Genomic DNA, 16,250 nt, shown 5'->3' with positions numbered 1-16,250 from the left:
TTTTCTGATCCTTGCACATTGACGTTTGCGCATCGTCTACCTCACCGATTTTGTCCACAACGCATACGAGCATGTAAGATGGCTGGTCCTTCATCGCTCAAAGCTAGGAAGCCTTCCAAGGTGGTGAAGCCAAAGAAAAGCAAGCTTCGCTCGACTGCAACGACGAAACATCATCGCTTCCAGTCTTTCTCGGAGCGCATAACGAAATTGAAAATAGATCCAGTCCGACGCAGACGGCATGCGGAGAATCACGACGAACTAACCGATGACACGGCATCGTACTTCGGACGGTCACTGCAAGAATGGAAGGACCTGAATCTATCCGCGGCGTTCACGGCTTTCGCTCGAGAGGTAGCACCTTTTAGCGATAACCTGGCTATGATCCTCCATCACGATCAGAAGATTATGCAGCTTCTGGTGACTTACATCCAGCGAGGTGACAGTTTGGCTATGGAGCCGCTGTTGAGTCTCCTTGCGCATTTTGCTCACGACCTGGATGCTCGCTTTGAGCAGCACTTTCAAGCAGCTATCTCCACCGTAGCCGCTGTCGCATCCAAACATACAGATCCGGCGGTCATAGAATGGAGCTTTACCTGCCTTGCCTGGCTGTTCAAGTACCTGTCGCGGCTTCTCGTCCCGGACTTGCGACCTTTGTACGATTTAATGTCGCCATACCTGGGCAGAGAACCACAGAAGCCTTTCATAATCCGTTTCGCCGCAGAGTCGTTTAGCTTCCTGCTCCGGAAAGCAGCTGCTAGTTACGAAAGGGATTCTAAGCCTCTTGATCGTATCGTAGTCCACATCCTGCAGGATTACTCGACTACGCAATATGAACGCTCGGCGGAGCTGCACCGCCAAGGCATCATGACCTTGCTCACAGAGTCTGTGAAGAGTGTTCAAAGTGGTCTGCATTCCAATGGCTTGGCGATACTCGCATGTCTGTTAAGCACATGTCACGCTACGTCTGCACTGAGCAAGGCCGTGGTCACCGACCTAATGACAGGCGTACTGACAAGCCTCATCCATCACACGGACTCTGAATCGTTCCAACCGGCCTTGCAACTGGTCACTGCTCACATTCAATCGCAAACGCCTGAGGACGAAGCTTCTCTTCTGTTCGCGAGTGACATACTTTTCGCTACCGTAGCCGTAAGGAAAGGGACTAGAATCGTTGACTGGTCGCTTGTTTCTGCGACGGTAAGGGAGCTTTTCGAAAGAGCCGAAAACTTCCCCAGCACTGGCAGAAATGTTCGTGCAAAACTGCTAGCTCTTCTGAGCATTGTCCTCATGACAGCAACAATGCACGCAGTATTGCCGTTGCTGCCTTTGTTGGAGACGGCTCAAAAGGATCGATGGACGGAGCTCTTTCCCCGGTTTTGCGATATGTGTACTAGGCTTAACCGAGACAGATTCCAACATTTTGTTCTCCCGGCCCTTTGCAAATACATGGCGACAGAATGGCAGTGTCATACGGACGAGCTGCTGCTCTTGCTGCCAACCTTCCCTGCCGGACTTTCAGCAGACAAGCCGTTGGTACCAATGGAAATGCAGGTAGCCCTGACTGAGCGAGTGGAGCATACTGCAAGTAAAGAATGGGACATGATCAATCTGCCTACCACGAACGCAGCTTTACAAGCCTTAAAGCTTACGAAGCTACGGGAAGACAACGAGCAGAAGGTAGCCTCAGCGCTGGTCCGGATGTTGCAGTGCGCCGTGACCGACGCCGCCAACGCACCTCCGGAGTGGTCCGGTTTTGCTCTAGGCGTGGCCCTTGACTTTCTTCTTGACTGCAGAATTGATAGCTATGTGCTTTCCAGTCTGTGGTCTTCCCTTTGCGAGGCGAGTGCACATCTTTGGTCGCTACCCGCGTACTGGAAGAGCATGCTTCGCTTTGCTAAGCAGCTTAAGCCAACACTACACGACGACGACCATGTGCAAGTGCTCAAGGAGTCGCTCACAAACGCACTTCAGCTGCCTTCCCATGACGTCAGACAATATAGCCTGGAGCTCGCAGGCGCTCTCTACGATCTTGAGGGTTGCCCCGTTCCTGACGTTCTTTCCACGGCCATCGCCATCGAATCGACACCCATCAGTCTCGATACCAGTCGTGGGATTTCACTGAACATCCGTCTCCTCGCTTCTGGATTACATGCCGTTTCACCAGGTGCATGGATAGCCAAGGCCATTGTAACGTATTGCTTTGGCCTCCTGCACGTTCGCTTAGCTCAAGCTTGGGAGGATGCGATAAAAACGCTTCTTGAGATCTGCAAAGTTCACTCCACTTGCGAGGGGACCGTCATGGCGCTTGCTCAAACGTGGTTAGAGATGCCATCGACGCCATGCGACGAACAACTTGCAAATACCCGGGTTTTGCATGCAGACTCCGACGGCTTCCAAGTGGTGTCAGACTTCGAGTGCTCTAATCTGGCAAGGATGTCTGCAGTGACGCAGCAGGTCTTCGAGGCATCACATGCGGGATATCTTTCGCCGCAACACCAACTATGCCTTCTCACCAAGCGTGCGTCACTTGCGACTCCGGATTCACGCAGCCAAGCGCTGCGAGTCCTGCAAGCAATGCCATACTTAGCCGAGAAACGCTCCCGGGCACTGGTGCCGGTCCTGTTGAGCTGGGCTGCCGGTCACAGTGCGGGAGAAACAAGCGAGCGGTGGAATCGCAAGGATCAGAAGGCTCTGCTGGCAGTCTTTGCGCAGTTCACCAACCCCAAGGCACTGTACAGAGCACCAGAGGTCCACCAAGCACTACTTCAGCTATGCGCGAATGGTGATGTGGAGATCCAGCGTTCCGCGCTCAAGGCTATACTCACGTGGAAAGATACCGCTGTTGCGCGGTATGAAGAGCATCTTACCAATCTTTTGGACGATGCTCGGTTCAGAGAAGAGATGGCCACCTTTCTGCAAGGCGCCAACGAAGAGGGCGCAATATCCGCCGAGGACTATGAGCGCCTCACGCCCGTGCTGTTGCGCCTGCTCTATGGTAGAGCGGTCGCGGGCGGCAAGCACGGCCAAGAGTCTAGAAGGAAAGCTGTCTTCTCTGCCATATCGCGCTTTGGCCACACAAGTCTTGAGCTTTTTGTCGACATTGCAATAACGCCTGTTACGACGCCAGGTACGACCTTTCCGCAGGCTCCTTTACGGCAGCAGCTCGGCATGCTGAACATGCTGAGTGACCTCTTGGAAACTATCGGTGCCGGAATCATCTCACTGGCTGCGAAGATACTGAATGCGGTTGTGCCCTCTACGGTGAATGCATCAAAGGAGCTCGATGTACAATTGACAGATAATGAACGAGAAGACGTATCGTTGCTCCGCGCAGTCCGGCAAAGTGGCATTCACTGCCTTGTGCAGCTATACGGTTACATGCCCGAGCTTGCTGTCAACTGTAGTGAAGCAGCAGCCATCATTCTGGATGAGCTCGTGGCACCGCGCCTACCTAAATTTGCAACGGAAAACAGCCAATCCGTGTCCGGTCTATTACGGCTATTCAGCGCCTGGGCCGCATCGCCTCAAAGCGCGCAACTTCTCGCGGGTCCAAACCTGCTTGCCAGGCTTGCAGAGCTACTTCGTGAGCCCGCAGTCAAAACCGAAGTGTGCGTATTCGTACTGCGGGATATTGTAGGACACCTCCTGCAGGACACCGTTGAACCGAGCATTCTAGCGCCTCACGTGTCCGATCTTGTTAAGAGTATTGGAGTAGTACTGGGTAGCGCACTTGAAAGAGATCTTCTGGACGCCTCTGTTGCTGTACTAATCAGGCTGGCGGACAGAATAAACGATAAAGGTCAAGCTCAGGAAGTGATCGATGTCTGTTGCGCGCTCCTCACCAAAACCACTAAGCTTGTATCCCCTGGTATCAAAGCTGGCCTTCTCCGGACATTGATGCCTCTACTGGAGTCCTCGAACAACACGCCAGATATCAAGCTCTTTGCAGCGGTGTCCGGACTGTTGTCCCGTTTTAGCGACGCTGCCAGCCGCTCCCTCGTTCTTGAGGTCTTGAGCAAGTTATGCCTTGTTGATCCGAAGCTACAGATGAGTACCGAGATCTGCGCCGACCTTAACGCTCAGAGCGTACGCCTAGACAACGCAGACTATGAGAGACGTGAGAGAGGCTTTACGAACGTATTGAAAAATTGGCAATCTCTCACCCCACACCAGTGGCTGCCGGTTGTGCACACTTGCCTGTTCTATATTAGAGACGCCGAAGACCTCGTCAACCGAGCGAGCGCAGCTCAAGCCCTCACATTATTCGTTGACGCCGCGGCTGCATCGAAAGCTGGCGAAACGCAGGCGTTCCATGCACTGGCTCAAGATCCACTGGTGCGAGGCATCCAGTTCGGCATGCAGCAGCAGTCGGAAGTTGTTCGCGCGGAATATGTACGGTTGTTGGGCCATGTTACCGCCAAACTGCCGAACCTGCCAGCCGTCTCCGACTTGGCCCACCTGGTGCCCGACGGCGATGGCGAAGCTTCATTCTTCTCGGGCGTATTGCACATTCAGCACCATCCTCGACTTCTAGCGCTAGATCGACTTGCATCCGCTGCACCGCATATCAGCTCGAGCAATACCACCAAGCTGTTCTTGCCTTTGCTCGAGCACTTCATATTCGACCAGGCGGAAGGTGACCGGGCACGTAACCTTGCTGACAGGACCATCACCACAATACGCGCGCTTGCCGCTTCTCTGACTTGGCCCGTCTACCGATCGACCTTCAAGCGATACATTAGCTATGTCAGCTCAAAGGAAGGCTTGGAGAAGACGGTATTGCGGCTGCTGGGAGCTCTGGTCGACGCATTGGCATCCAAGCCACCCCAAGCGGCAAACTCTGACGAAAACATTGCTTCTGGTAAGGCGCAAACTGTCATGCGGGACTTCCTGCCGCCCCTTCAACAGTATCTACATCGGAAGGATGAGTCTACTGTGGACCGCCGAATGCCGGTTGCTGTCACTATCGTCAAGCTTTTGCTGCTATTGCCGGAAGATGAAATGGCTTCTCGTCTGCCAGCCATCTTGACCGATGTGGCCCACGTGCTTCGTAGCCGGCGCCAAGAAGCACGAGATGAGACGAGGAAGACTCTGGCTTCGATATTAGCTCTGATCGGACCACAGTATCTTGGCTTTATGCTGAAAGAACTCAGTAGCGCATTGCGAAGTGGCTACCAACTCCATGTCTTGTCGTACACGGTCCACTCGTTGCTCATCAGTCTTACAGCAACAGATAATTGTATGCCTGGTGATCTCGATCACTGCCTGCCGGACCTCATGGCGATCATTATGGACGACATCTTCGGTATTACAGGTCAAGAAAAGGACGCAGAAGAATATAAGAGCGGAATGAAGGAGGTCAAGAGCAGCAAAAGCTATGATACCATGGAGTTGCTTGCTAAACTAACGCAACTCAATAAGCTTGGCGTATTAGTCCAACCATTACGGGCATTGCTGGCGGAGAAGCTGGACTCCAGGATGTCGAAGAAGGTCGACGAGCTGCTGAACCGTCTACGCAAGGGTGTGGACCAAAACCCGGCAGCTAGCAGCCGCGACCTTCTCGTATTCTGTCATGAGATTGTGCGGCTTGTGTACGCCGAGCAAAATCGTCCGGTAATAGACCAGGTCATGCCGGCTTACAAAGTTCGCAAGTACCTAGTGCAAGCGGAGTCCGCCAGAAAATCTGGGGGGCGGGGCGCGACGACATCGCAGATGTACAAGCTCGTCAGCTTTGCCTTGAACCTGGTCCGGAAAGTCGTGCGGCGACATGAGGACCTGCTTACGCCCGTGAACATGGCTGGTTTCCTGTCTATGGCTGGTGATGCACTTGTGCAAGGGGAAGAAGAAGTCCGGCTTGCCGCGATGAGACTGCTCGCTACGGTCATCAAAGTACCGCTTGCACGGATCGATGGCGATGCTCTTGTCTATGTCAAAGAAGCCGTGGCGATCATCAAGGGTGCATCGGACATACACAGTGACTTTGCAAAGGCTGCCGTGGAGCTTGTCACTGCCGTGCTGCGGGAGAGGCGATCTGTAACCGTAAAAGACACAGACGTTGCGGTAATACTCAAGGCGCTGAAAGCCGATATTGATGAGCCAGACCAACAAGGCACGATTTACAAGTTTCTGCGCGCCGTAGTCGGTCGTAAAATAATCATCACTGAGATGTACGAGCTTATGGACGAAGTCGGCAAAGTCATGGTCACCAATCCGGATCGCAGCATTCGGGAAAGCGCGCGGAGTGCGTATCTGCAATTCGTAATGGAATACCCGCAAGGCAAAGATCGGTGGAAGAAGCAAACAGCATTCTTGATCGAGAATCTGCGGTACCAACACGCCACGGGCCGGCAAAGTCTTTTGGAGCTGCTACATCAGCTCCTTGCGAAGCTTTCGGATGAGAGGCTCGAGCCTCTGGCCATGACGCTGTTCGTGTCGCTGATACCGGTCCGTGTCAGTGATGGGGATGTTGCTTGCCAGCAGATGGCTGGACTGCTCATCGCCAAATTGTTCGAGCGCGCCGAAAAAGAGAGTCTAGAAAGCTTCTCAAGTTTGATGACGAAATGGTTGGACAACGATGAGAAGCCCATGCTGGCGGTTGCCGCCTTGCAATGTTGGCAAACTTACCTGCAGGCGAGGCGGGATGTGTCTACGGCACAGCTGGAGCAGCTGCGCGATAGGCTCGCGGGCTTTCTCAAGAGCGAGGACATTGAGGTCGGACCGCAGTTACTGCAGGCTGTTCTTGACACTGTCAGCACACTAGCCGACTCCGCCTCCAGCACCATCTTCGCTGCTAAATCTACCACGATTTGGGAAAGCATTACTGGACAATGGCTGGAAGTCTCACAGACCGACATCCAGCAACAAGCTTCGAAGCTACTGGAGATCTACTTCGCGCATTTTGCCCGCAGCAACAAAGACGCTGGCCTTTCCAGCATACCGTTGAAAGGCTCCTACGGCTTGAGTTTGGATGAAGACGGTCTTTGCTCCATCTGCCGAACCTTGCTACAGGTTCTGCATGGTTCCGAAGCCGATAGTTTGCTGGAGTCCGTGACTCGCAACCTTGCCTTTGTTGGTCGCGTCCTCTCAGCCTCTGGTCTTACGTGGAAAGACAATGGCGCCGCTGATGGTGACTCTGGTGCTCCGTCGGCGCTTAGCTACCTACTCCGCCAGCTGTCCTTTATCGTTCGCCAGGACCTGCCAGCCAAGAATCGCATCGCTGCCACTCAGTGCCTTGTCCTCATCATCAAACACCTTGACGAGATTTCTGACGTCCAAACGCTCTTACGACCATTATACACACTTACCGACACGAGCGTATCCTACGCGCAAGACCAGGCGCACGTTGATCTCATAGACAAGGCACGTGAGCTGCTCGACCTAGTCCAGTCAAAAGTCGGGAGTGAAAAGTACATCTCAGCCTTGGGCGAGACGAGGAACGAAGCCACAGCTAGACGGGATGAGCGACGGCAGAAAAGGAAGCTCGAAGCGGTGTCAGCGCCCGAACGATGGGCCAGAGAGAAGAAACGGAAGCACGATGCGCAGAAGGCACGGAAGAAGGTCAAAGGTGCTGAGATGGCTGGCCGACGTAGAGGATGGTAGTCGTACACCTCGCTAAGCAGAGTTCATGCGATACTTAATGTACATGATTTCTAGGTAGCCTTTAGTTTTCTGCCTATACTTACATCCAGATTCCCAATCACCCAGCTAACGGCGAAAACGGCTACCATCGCGGCGAAGATCGTCAATGGTTTCCGGAAGCGCGCCGTGAAAGGATACTCGTATGTAACGATGAGCTCGCGGTCACGCAACTCGTCGACGACATTGAGGGCGGTCAGGGTCAAGGTTGTGCGACCCACGGTGTCCATGAAGGTACGGTAAGTGCCCGTGGTGTTCGCAACCAGCGGGATGGCCGTCTCGAAATGCACGTTGCTACAACTGTACGTCAGCATACTGTGTAGGCCAATCCGAGGAAGCGATCTTACGTGGCGCCTTCAGGCAATATGACCCTCGTGACAATGCGTTCATACTCCACACCCTCAATCTGCTTCGGGCCCTCGAAGAAGGGTGCCTTGAGCACGTACGTCTCGCCTGTGCCCTTGACTCTCCGTACGAAATTCTTCAAATCGCCATTCCATCCGACCTGGAACTTGTAGTTCCAGCCTCCGAAAAGCGGATAACGTGGCCTCAGCTCCAGGTTCGCTTCGCGCAGATTACTCCTAAAACGGCTCGTCGAGACGTTTCCGATGTCGTCAACGAAGTACGCGTCAACACTTCCGACAGTAAGTGGGAAGCGCATCTCCTTTAACGCGGAAGTGGGAGGATTATAGTAAGCGCTCTGCGCATACGTGACTCGGGAAAAGTGATTCTTGAGCACGGCCGCGCGGTTGGTGAGCCAGTGTCGTTCCTCCGTTGCGAGATTATTGCCCCAATGTGAGACCGAGATGTCCCTTTCGAGCAAACTGCCGTGGGTAAGAGGGTGCGTAAACTCGTAGCGTACGCTCACTTCTTGAACTGCACCAGCTGGGACCTCATTGTAAGGGCCGTAAGTGTAGCTCGTACCTTGCTTCTCGGGGTCAGCCTTGCCGTCTGCGTTAAGTTCTTTAGGCAAGCTTGTGGCATCTGGGACATCGGTTGAGGGGAGCTTGAGCTTGGTCTTTTGCTTCAATGTGGTGTATGCTGACGGGGCATAGGCAGAGAACGGGTAGCGGATGTACTGTTTGTCTTGCTGACCAATCTGGAAGGGAACCGGAGAGAGAGCAGCGAGAGTCCAGTAGGTTAGGGAAAGTGTCTGTTGTTGCTTGGAAGGAAGAGCCGTAGGAAGTGTGATCTTATAGTATTCCGTTGCGCTGCCAACCGTCAGTTAGCAAAGGCTTACGCTTGCCACAATGTGACATACACTCACCCATAAGGATCGATTTCAACAATCTCCGCATGAAAGCCTATGTTGTCCGGGTCCTTCTTGTCCTTTACCACCAACCCGCCGACCCTGCCTAGTGTACCCTGTTCGAATGGCAGGTAGTACTCCGACTGCGGCGCAGCATCAATGTTCTCAATTACTACGTTGATCGTCTCGCGAGGGTAGCTCTTCTCCAGGTTAATTTTTCGTACGAGGTTAACATTCCGGAAGTGCTGGGGAGGCTTGAAGGTGGATGGCAGAATATCACGGGATCGCTCCGTGAGGTTTGAGTCTGCCCATGACAGTTGTATTAGGCCCATCAAGGCCCATCTATCGAGTCTCATTGCTGGATTGGAGGAAGCGCAATGCTTCGGTCTGCCAATGGACACTTAGCACGAGCTCGTCAAGGTGGCCTCTCAGAGCGTTGCTGGTGAAGGAAGGTCGGCCGAGAACGCTAATATGCGCCAGGGATACCACCAACGGCTTTGCTGAGGAGGCCTGTTTATTTGGCTGACAATCAACGATGTAAACACTCAACGAAGAACAACATGTCAACTTCGCGGACTGGGAGGTGACAAGTATGACCCTGCCATTGAAGGTATTCCGTCGGCGCTCTACCTTTCTACGGCCGTATAGAAGAGCTAAGTGCTCCATCTCTACTTCTTCGCGTTTTCTTCGCATTTCGGAAGAAGTTCAGCAAGCCATAGCCGAGAAGCGGCCAGTCGTCGCTCTCGAATCCACTATCTATACCCATGGCTTCCCATATCCTGACAATCTGTCCCTTGCCTCTCGACTAGAGAGCCTTGTCCGTATCAATGGTGGTGTCCCGGCGACAATTGGTATTCTGGATGGCATCGCTCGTGTCGGCCTTGGCGCCGACGAGCTGTTCCGACTGGTGTCTTCAGCCGGGCAGTCTTCTACCCTCAAGGTTTCCAGGCGGGATTTGGGTTTCGCTTGCGGGCTTTCAACGTTGGAAGGCAAACCGCTCAGTGGAGGGACGACCGTAGCAGGCACCATGATCCTGGCCCACATGGCCGGGATCCGCGTCTTTGCTACAGGAGGACTGGGCGGTGTCCATAGAGGCGCTGAACAGACCATGGACGTCTCTGCTGATCTGACTGAGCTTGGCCGGACACCTATTGCCGTTATTAGCTCAGGCTGTAAATCTTTCCTCGACCTCCGACTGACCCTTGAGTATCTTGAGACGCAGGGTGTTGCTGTTGCCACCTTCGCTGACGGACGACAAGGTGCTGTGGACTTCCCTGCCTTCTGGAGCCGAGATAGCGGTGTGCGATCTCCGGCTGTTGTTTGTGATGAGGCGGAGGCGGCGAGAGTAGTACATGCCCATCTCTCTCTTGGACTACATTCTGGCTTGCACTTCGCGAACCCGATCCCTGTAGCATATTCTATTCCGTATCAACAGATGGAGACTACGATTACTCAGGCTCTCGAAGAGGCACGCGTAGCGGGTGCTACTGGCGCTGCTTCTACGCCATACATCCTAGCTAAGATTAAGGAGCTCACAGGTAGCAAGAGCGTCGAGGCTAACAGAGCTCTTGTGGAAGCCAACGTTGTCCGAGGTGCCAAAGTTGCCGTTGAGCTTGCAAAGCTCGGAAGCGAAGAGGAACGGCGAGGGTAAGTGCATCAGCGAACATGCAAAAGGTCTCAGCTCACAATTTAGGCAGCGTTTTGAACACTGGGTACACCAATAGCGCTCGCAGCGACAGACAGGCTACGAGCTCGAGTCTCAGCGAGCATGGATATGATCAAATGGCCACTACTTCGTCTCCTGTCACCGGACCGAGGACTGACGGTGATGTCGCCACGGATGAGCGGGCAGACATTATCGTAGCGGGCAGCTTAAACGTCGATTTTGCGTGCGACTTCTTGCCGCCCACAAATTCCACCAACCGAACTCCAGAATCTGCGACCTCTAATCCAGCCATAATCAGCCAGTCGCTAGGCGGCGTGGGCCACAATGTTGCCAGAGCGGCACATCTCATGGGTGGCAGAGTCCGGTTGTGTAGCGCCGTTGGCGACGACCTATCGGGCAAAGCAACACATGACTCCCTAACAGCGAGTGGGCTCTCTCCAGCCGCCGTGATGATTATGCCAAGTAGTACTGGCCTGCGTACGTCACAATATATTGCCGTCAACGATGCGGAGAGGGATCTGGTGCTCGCCATGGCGGATGTAAGCATACTGGATGACGCCGCTGGCGATGACGCGATTAACGAGGCGTTCGACGAGCTGTGGCAGCCGCAATTGTCCATGACGAATGCATGTCAACTCGTTGTTGATGCCAACTGGTCGGCTAAGCATCTTGTTAGGTGGCTTCAGGTCGGCAAAAAGTATGGCCTGCGTGTCACCTTTGAGCCCGTTAGCAATCTGAAAGGTGCCCGTCTATTTCAGCTGCCAAAACCGCACAGCCTCTCCGTCTTCCCAATGGCCTCAGTCCACCTTACTACCCCCAATGCATACGAGCTAACAGCGATGTATCACGCTGCGCGAGCCTCGGGCGCCTTTGACCGGCAGGACTGGTGGTCCGTTATCGACGCTCTGGGCATTCCTTCTTCTGGTGCCCGCACGGCGATGGCACTTGCCACCACGAGCGAGCTGGTTGATCGCGGTATACCGCAGCAAAGTATCCAGCTGTTACCGTTCATCCCTTGCATTTGCACGAAGCTGGGTGCCGAAGGCGTGTTGCTCACCCAGCTCCTCCCTGCCGGCGATGCTCGTCTTACCTCCGGGCAATATGCGCCGCACATCCTATCGCGCTGCGTCAACGGGACAGAGGAGAGTCTTGGGGTGGGAGGAGTTTATATGCGTCTCTTCTCGCCTGCGGAGATCGTGGATAACGAGGATGTGGTAAGTGTCAATGGCGTGGGCGATACGTTTGCTGGGACGCTTGTGGCGGGTTTGGCCACAAGAGGGAAGGATACGCCAATCGAGGAGCTTATCGATCTGGCTCAGAGGGCGGCGGTGTTGACGCTGAAGAGTAAGGAAAGCGTTGCAACGGGGTTGGGCACGCTGAGTATGTTGCTGTGACCGTAGGTCGTGCTGGTGCCTCGTTGGTGTAATCCTCATGCTCTATAAGAAACTCACTATGTTCAAGTTCTAGGTCGAACAACATCCGTGCCTTCCCGCGGCAACGCCGTGGTAATCACTGCAGTTCTGATTGGGAGTGAGATGGACAGAAGAAGAAGAAGTAGAGTCTCCGTTTTTGCCCAAATACAGCATACACGCCTAGTCCGCCTTTTGCTTTGCGCTCACGCCATGCTCAACTACACACACGGTCTTGTACACAGAGTCTCAGCATCGCATTATACCCTAGTTTACTTCCGATTCCTCTCCACACCCGTTTGGCTGATATTCAGACCGAGCCCTTGCGTGTCGAGATATACCTTGTTACTGCTTTTCTCCAGTATCTCCGCCACTCTTCTCGCATTGTCGAACTCTCTGAGTTCAACATACGAACGACTCTTCTTGATCGCGTCACCGATCAGCTCGGCAGAGCGAGCTTCACCCTGTGCGCGGACGACCATGGCTTGCTTCTCCTGCCGTGCCTTGTCGACGACGAAGGCGGCGCGTTGGGCTTCTTGCTGAGCGACCTGTTTCGCTTCGACCGCTGCAGTGAACTCGGGGGAGAAGGAGAGTTGCTGAAGCACAAGGTGTCAGTAAGTGATAAGGAGGTGGTTGTAGAGTCAAAGTGACCTACAGTAAGCGAGACATCATCCACCATGATGTTGAACCTTGCCGCTCTCCGCACAAGGTTATCCCGCACCATCCTGCTGACGTTCTCTCGCTGCGTAATGAGCTGACTTGCATTGAATTGCGCCACCACGCTCTTCAGCACCTCGTTGACGATGCTCGGGAGCACTCGTTCATCGTAATCCTGACCCAGCGTGCGGTAGATCTGGGGTAGTGCATCTATACGTGGCCGGCTGAGCACACGACACGTTATATTGACCATTTGCAGGTCCTTCGTGCCGGTGAGGGAAGGAATGGAGCGGGGTCGTGCGCGGACATCGTAGTCGATGGCCGTTTCGAACCATGGTACGATGAAGTGGGTACCTTCGGAGTAGATCTCTTTGCTGATGCCGGATATGCGGGTGTATTTGATCGCGCGGTGACCACCATCGACTATACACGTTCAGCAAGAGTTAGATGGAGAGTAGTAGGGGAGGAGAGCGGCTGATGTACCGTTGAAGAGGCCGTTGTTGAAGAGCCAGTAGCCACCGATGAGGAGGCCGATGCCTGCGAGACCACCTAATGCTCGTCCTGTCGGTGGACCACCACCGGGGCCTCCACCTCCTGCGAATCTGCTCAAGCACTCAATATGCGTTTGTAGCCAAATCTATGACTGTTGCCAGACGTACCTTTGCCCTCGCTGCTGCATTTGCCGCAAATTCTTCTGTAGGTTCTCCCACGCTTGCCTCGGATCGGTTGCCATCTTTGTATAACAGCGCCTTTTTCTGTCCTCCTTCCCAACGAGATCGCTACCAAGTTCAGTGTGTGTGTGTGGCGGTTGTCTCGATGACGGCGCAGTGAAGCTCTCCAACTTCCGCTTTGGGTGCCAAGGCCGCATCATGAAGCTCGGATCTTCTCCGTTGCTGGCACCTCGAAGCCGCCTTTCTTCGTCTGCAAACATGGAACACTTTGTCGTACAGGCGCAGCACTCTGGTTCGATCAACCACCTCCACTCATTCGTCTTCTCTTCTTCCGCTGTAGATATTGCAAGAGAAGCGAGGAACATCGTCAGTGTCATCGTTGTTGGTTGGGTCTTGGTAACATCCATTCGAACGATCGCATTAAGGCCACGGCAAGTAGGTGGATAAGGCAGCACGGGCACAGTGAAGCTTCACCCGCGCTTTACTGGCAAACTGATTGCAAAATTCGCCCATATCAAGCATTACAGCGACGCCAACAAGGCGCACAATACAGGATCGATAGGACAACCGGCGCGCTTGAAAGCTATTGACGGAGCAGAGCATTTTCTAGCGTATCTTGGGCCAACAGCTGCGGGAAGGTCACTTCGAGGACTGTAATCATGCAACAGCCGTTTCCCCTATACGCGCTGAAGTGGCTTCTCCTCACCATAGCCGTCTCCGCACAATCGATCACCGACAGCGTCTCCTTCGGCCAAAGACACCCCATAGCAGCAGACGGCGGTAGCATACCAGGCTGGCAAGCATTTGACGAGAATCACCAAATCCAAATACTGAGCGATCGCATCATTCTTACCCCTCCAGTCCCAGGCAACGCAAGAGGTGCGATATGGTCAGACAACACCATCGCACAAGCCGACTGGACAGCCGAACTCGAGTTCCGCGCCTCAGGACAAGATCAGGGCACAGGTAACCTCAATATCTGGTTTACGAAGGAGAAAGGAGAGATTGGCACAAACAGTGTTTATACCGTGGAGAAGTACGACGGCTTAGCGTTGGTTATCGATCAATATGGCAGCACAGGCGGCAAGGTTCGAGGCTTCTTGAATGATGGCAGTCAAAATTTCAAGGCGCATACGAGTCTCGAAAGCTTAGCGTTCGGGCACTGTGACTACGCATACCGCAACCTTGGGCGTCCGAGCAAGATTAGCATTTCGAATCACAACGGCCTGACCGTCTCCGTGGACGACAGGGAGTGCTTCCGTACCGATCACGTGAGTCTGCCGGCAGGATATCACTTCGGCATCACTGCCGCAACAGCAGATAATCCGGACTCTTTCGAGATCAACAAGTTTGTCGTTTCGTCTAGCTCTGGCGCCCCACCCCCGCCACAGCAACAGCCGCAGACAAGCTCTTGGTCTTCTCCGCCACCGCTTCAGCGCCTTGACCGGTTACAACTTAGTCCTGACAAGCCGGCTGAACAGATCAAAGGCAGCGATCCGCAATTCGCGGATCTGCATAACCGTCTCCAGGAGACCAATCACGCCATTGAGCGCTTGTTCGCCGAGTTTGACAACGTCAATGCTCGGCTTCAGCAACAACATGCGGAAATGCTCAATTCGCTCTCTCACACGGGCAGCAGAAGTGGCGCGCAAACTCCCGGCTCGTCTGACGCTGCAATTAGCGATCTGCGCAACAAGATCGAAGGCATCGAACGGACAGTGCAGCAAATCCAGAAGGATGTTGAGGGCAGGGACTACAAACAGCATATCAGTGAGCTGCAACTGAGCTTGGATAGTCTCAGGGGCGGAATCACGGAGCATTTGCCCGAGACCATGACCAGGTGTAAGTTGACTACAATCTATAACTGTAATTTCTAAGCCGCGCGACAATGCTGACTATATCGCAGTGATCAGGAGTTCGGCGCCACGGATGGGCATGTTTGTGTTTGTCGTTGTGGCCGTACAGATCATGCTGGCAGGAGCATACATAGTGTACAAGAGACGGCGGGATAGGATGCCCAAGAAGTACTTGTAAGTGGTTGTGGCTTGTATGATATACACAGTCTGTAACAATAAGCTTTTCGAATACGACTAGAACATAGCACAGCGGCAACCGGCGTTGAGACATGTATCGATCATGGTCGTTACGCTGGAAAAAGGTCTCAGGAATGGGCGGCCTACGTTTCTGTCTCGTGTCAGTGCTCGTGACCGCTCCGGCCGCTACATCCGTCTATGTGCTCGCCTAAGCATGTGCGGTGTGCGTTGACCTCGAATTTGCACCGTGATAGCCAAAACGGCGACCAACACACCGCGGCGGCCTCGCGTAAAGGAGTCGGATGGCACCGCCCCGTGTCTCAGGCGAACCTTCACGCTTCTACTCACCGTTGTTACTGTGTGGTTGAGATTTGTACACGCCCACCGCTGACATGGCCCGACGGCCGAGAGTCCTTGAGACGTTGGTATTGGGCGAACGGGCCATCTGGCGCTTGTCGTGGTCTGCGCTCGACGATCCTCCGCCACCCATCCCTTCGGCAAACGACATCTGGACCTTTATGCACGTCGCTCCAGCGCTTCTTGTGAGTTACAACGTGAGACAGCGCTGTTCGGCAGACTGCCCCCGAATTGGACTTGTGAGGTTGGGAGTCGGTTACTGTAACCCCGGCTGCCCTAACCTCAAGCGGCTGTCAGGGTCCTCTAGCGGGCACGCGAAGAACACGCGTGAACGCGTCGTTTCTTGACTCGCTTTCGGCAGGAGTTGCTCTGCGGTGCATTCTCTGCAACATGGAGGAGAACTTGCCGCTTGCTACTGCAAGACATGGGGGAAGATTTGCCAACGGCTTATGCTTCTTCGAGCAAATCGGAGCGATTGGCAATCCTGTATAAGCCTATAGGCCCACGTCGTACCATAGACGCACTGACAGCACCGACACGCGGCTCGGAGGCGTTCGTCGGGACAGCTCGATC

General features: G+C 54.1%; 5 protein-coding genes across 5 annotated transcripts; 3 read left to right on the top strand and 2 right to left on the bottom strand.

Moving 5' to 3' along the window:
• Window positions 1–40: 40 nt before the first annotated feature.
• On the top strand, window positions 41–7,929 carry BAUCODRAFT_34636 (uncharacterized protein). The gene has a single exon (XM_007678629.1). It carries the CDS (start codon window positions 79–81, stop codon window positions 7,597–7,599), a length of 7,521 nt encoding a protein of 2,506 aa, XP_007676819.1. The 5' UTR covers window positions 41–78; the 3' UTR covers window positions 7,600–7,929.
• Window positions 7,930–7,978: 49 nt separating this feature from the next.
• Window positions 7,979–9,240, bottom strand: BAUCODRAFT_24860 (uncharacterized protein; the record flags this gene model as incomplete). The annotated part of the gene is made up of 2 exons (XM_007678548.1): window positions 7,979–8,846; window positions 8,903–9,240. The coding sequence occupies 2 exons, from the start codon at window positions 9,238–9,240 to the stop codon at window positions 7,979–7,981; spliced, it is 1,206 nt and encodes a 401-aa protein (XP_007676738.1).
• Window positions 9,241–9,476: 236 nt separating this feature from the next.
• On the top strand, window positions 9,477–11,944 carry BAUCODRAFT_148731 (uncharacterized protein; the record flags this gene model as incomplete). The annotated part of the gene is made up of 2 exons (XM_007679010.1): window positions 9,477–10,531; window positions 10,582–11,944. The coding sequence occupies 2 exons, from the start codon at window positions 9,477–9,479 to the stop codon at window positions 11,942–11,944; spliced, it is 2,418 nt and encodes an 805-aa protein (XP_007677200.1).
• Window positions 11,945–12,231: 287 nt separating this feature from the next.
• BAUCODRAFT_148730 (uncharacterized protein) lies at window positions 12,232–13,349 on the bottom strand (the record flags this gene model as incomplete). The annotated part of the gene is made up of 4 exons (XM_007679009.1): window positions 12,232–12,555; window positions 12,615–13,039; window positions 13,100–13,218; window positions 13,276–13,349. The coding sequence occupies 4 exons, from the start codon at window positions 13,347–13,349 to the stop codon at window positions 12,232–12,234; spliced, it is 942 nt and encodes a 313-aa protein (XP_007677199.1).
• A 198-nt stretch (window positions 13,350–13,547) lies between these two features.
• BAUCODRAFT_34632 (uncharacterized protein) lies at window positions 13,548–15,799 on the top strand. The gene is made up of 2 exons (XM_007678628.1): window positions 13,548–15,129; window positions 15,194–15,799. The coding sequence occupies exons 1-2, from the start codon at window positions 13,947–13,949 to the stop codon at window positions 15,319–15,321; spliced, it is 1,311 nt and encodes a 436-aa protein (XP_007676818.1). The 5' UTR covers window positions 13,548–13,946; the 3' UTR covers window positions 15,322–15,799.
• The last annotated feature ends 451 nt before the right edge of the window (window positions 15,800–16,250 follow it).

This window comes from Baudoinia panamericana (genome assembly GCF_000338955.1).
Source record: "Baudoinia panamericana UAMH 10762 unplaced genomic scaffold BAUCOscaffold_7, whole genome shotgun sequence".
NCBI classification, from domain to species: Eukaryota; Fungi; Ascomycota; class Dothideomycetes; order Mycosphaerellales; family Teratosphaeriaceae; genus Baudoinia; species Baudoinia panamericana.
The sequence above is the reverse complement of the archived record's forward strand: the minus strand, read 5'-3'. Positions and strand labels throughout refer to the sequence as shown.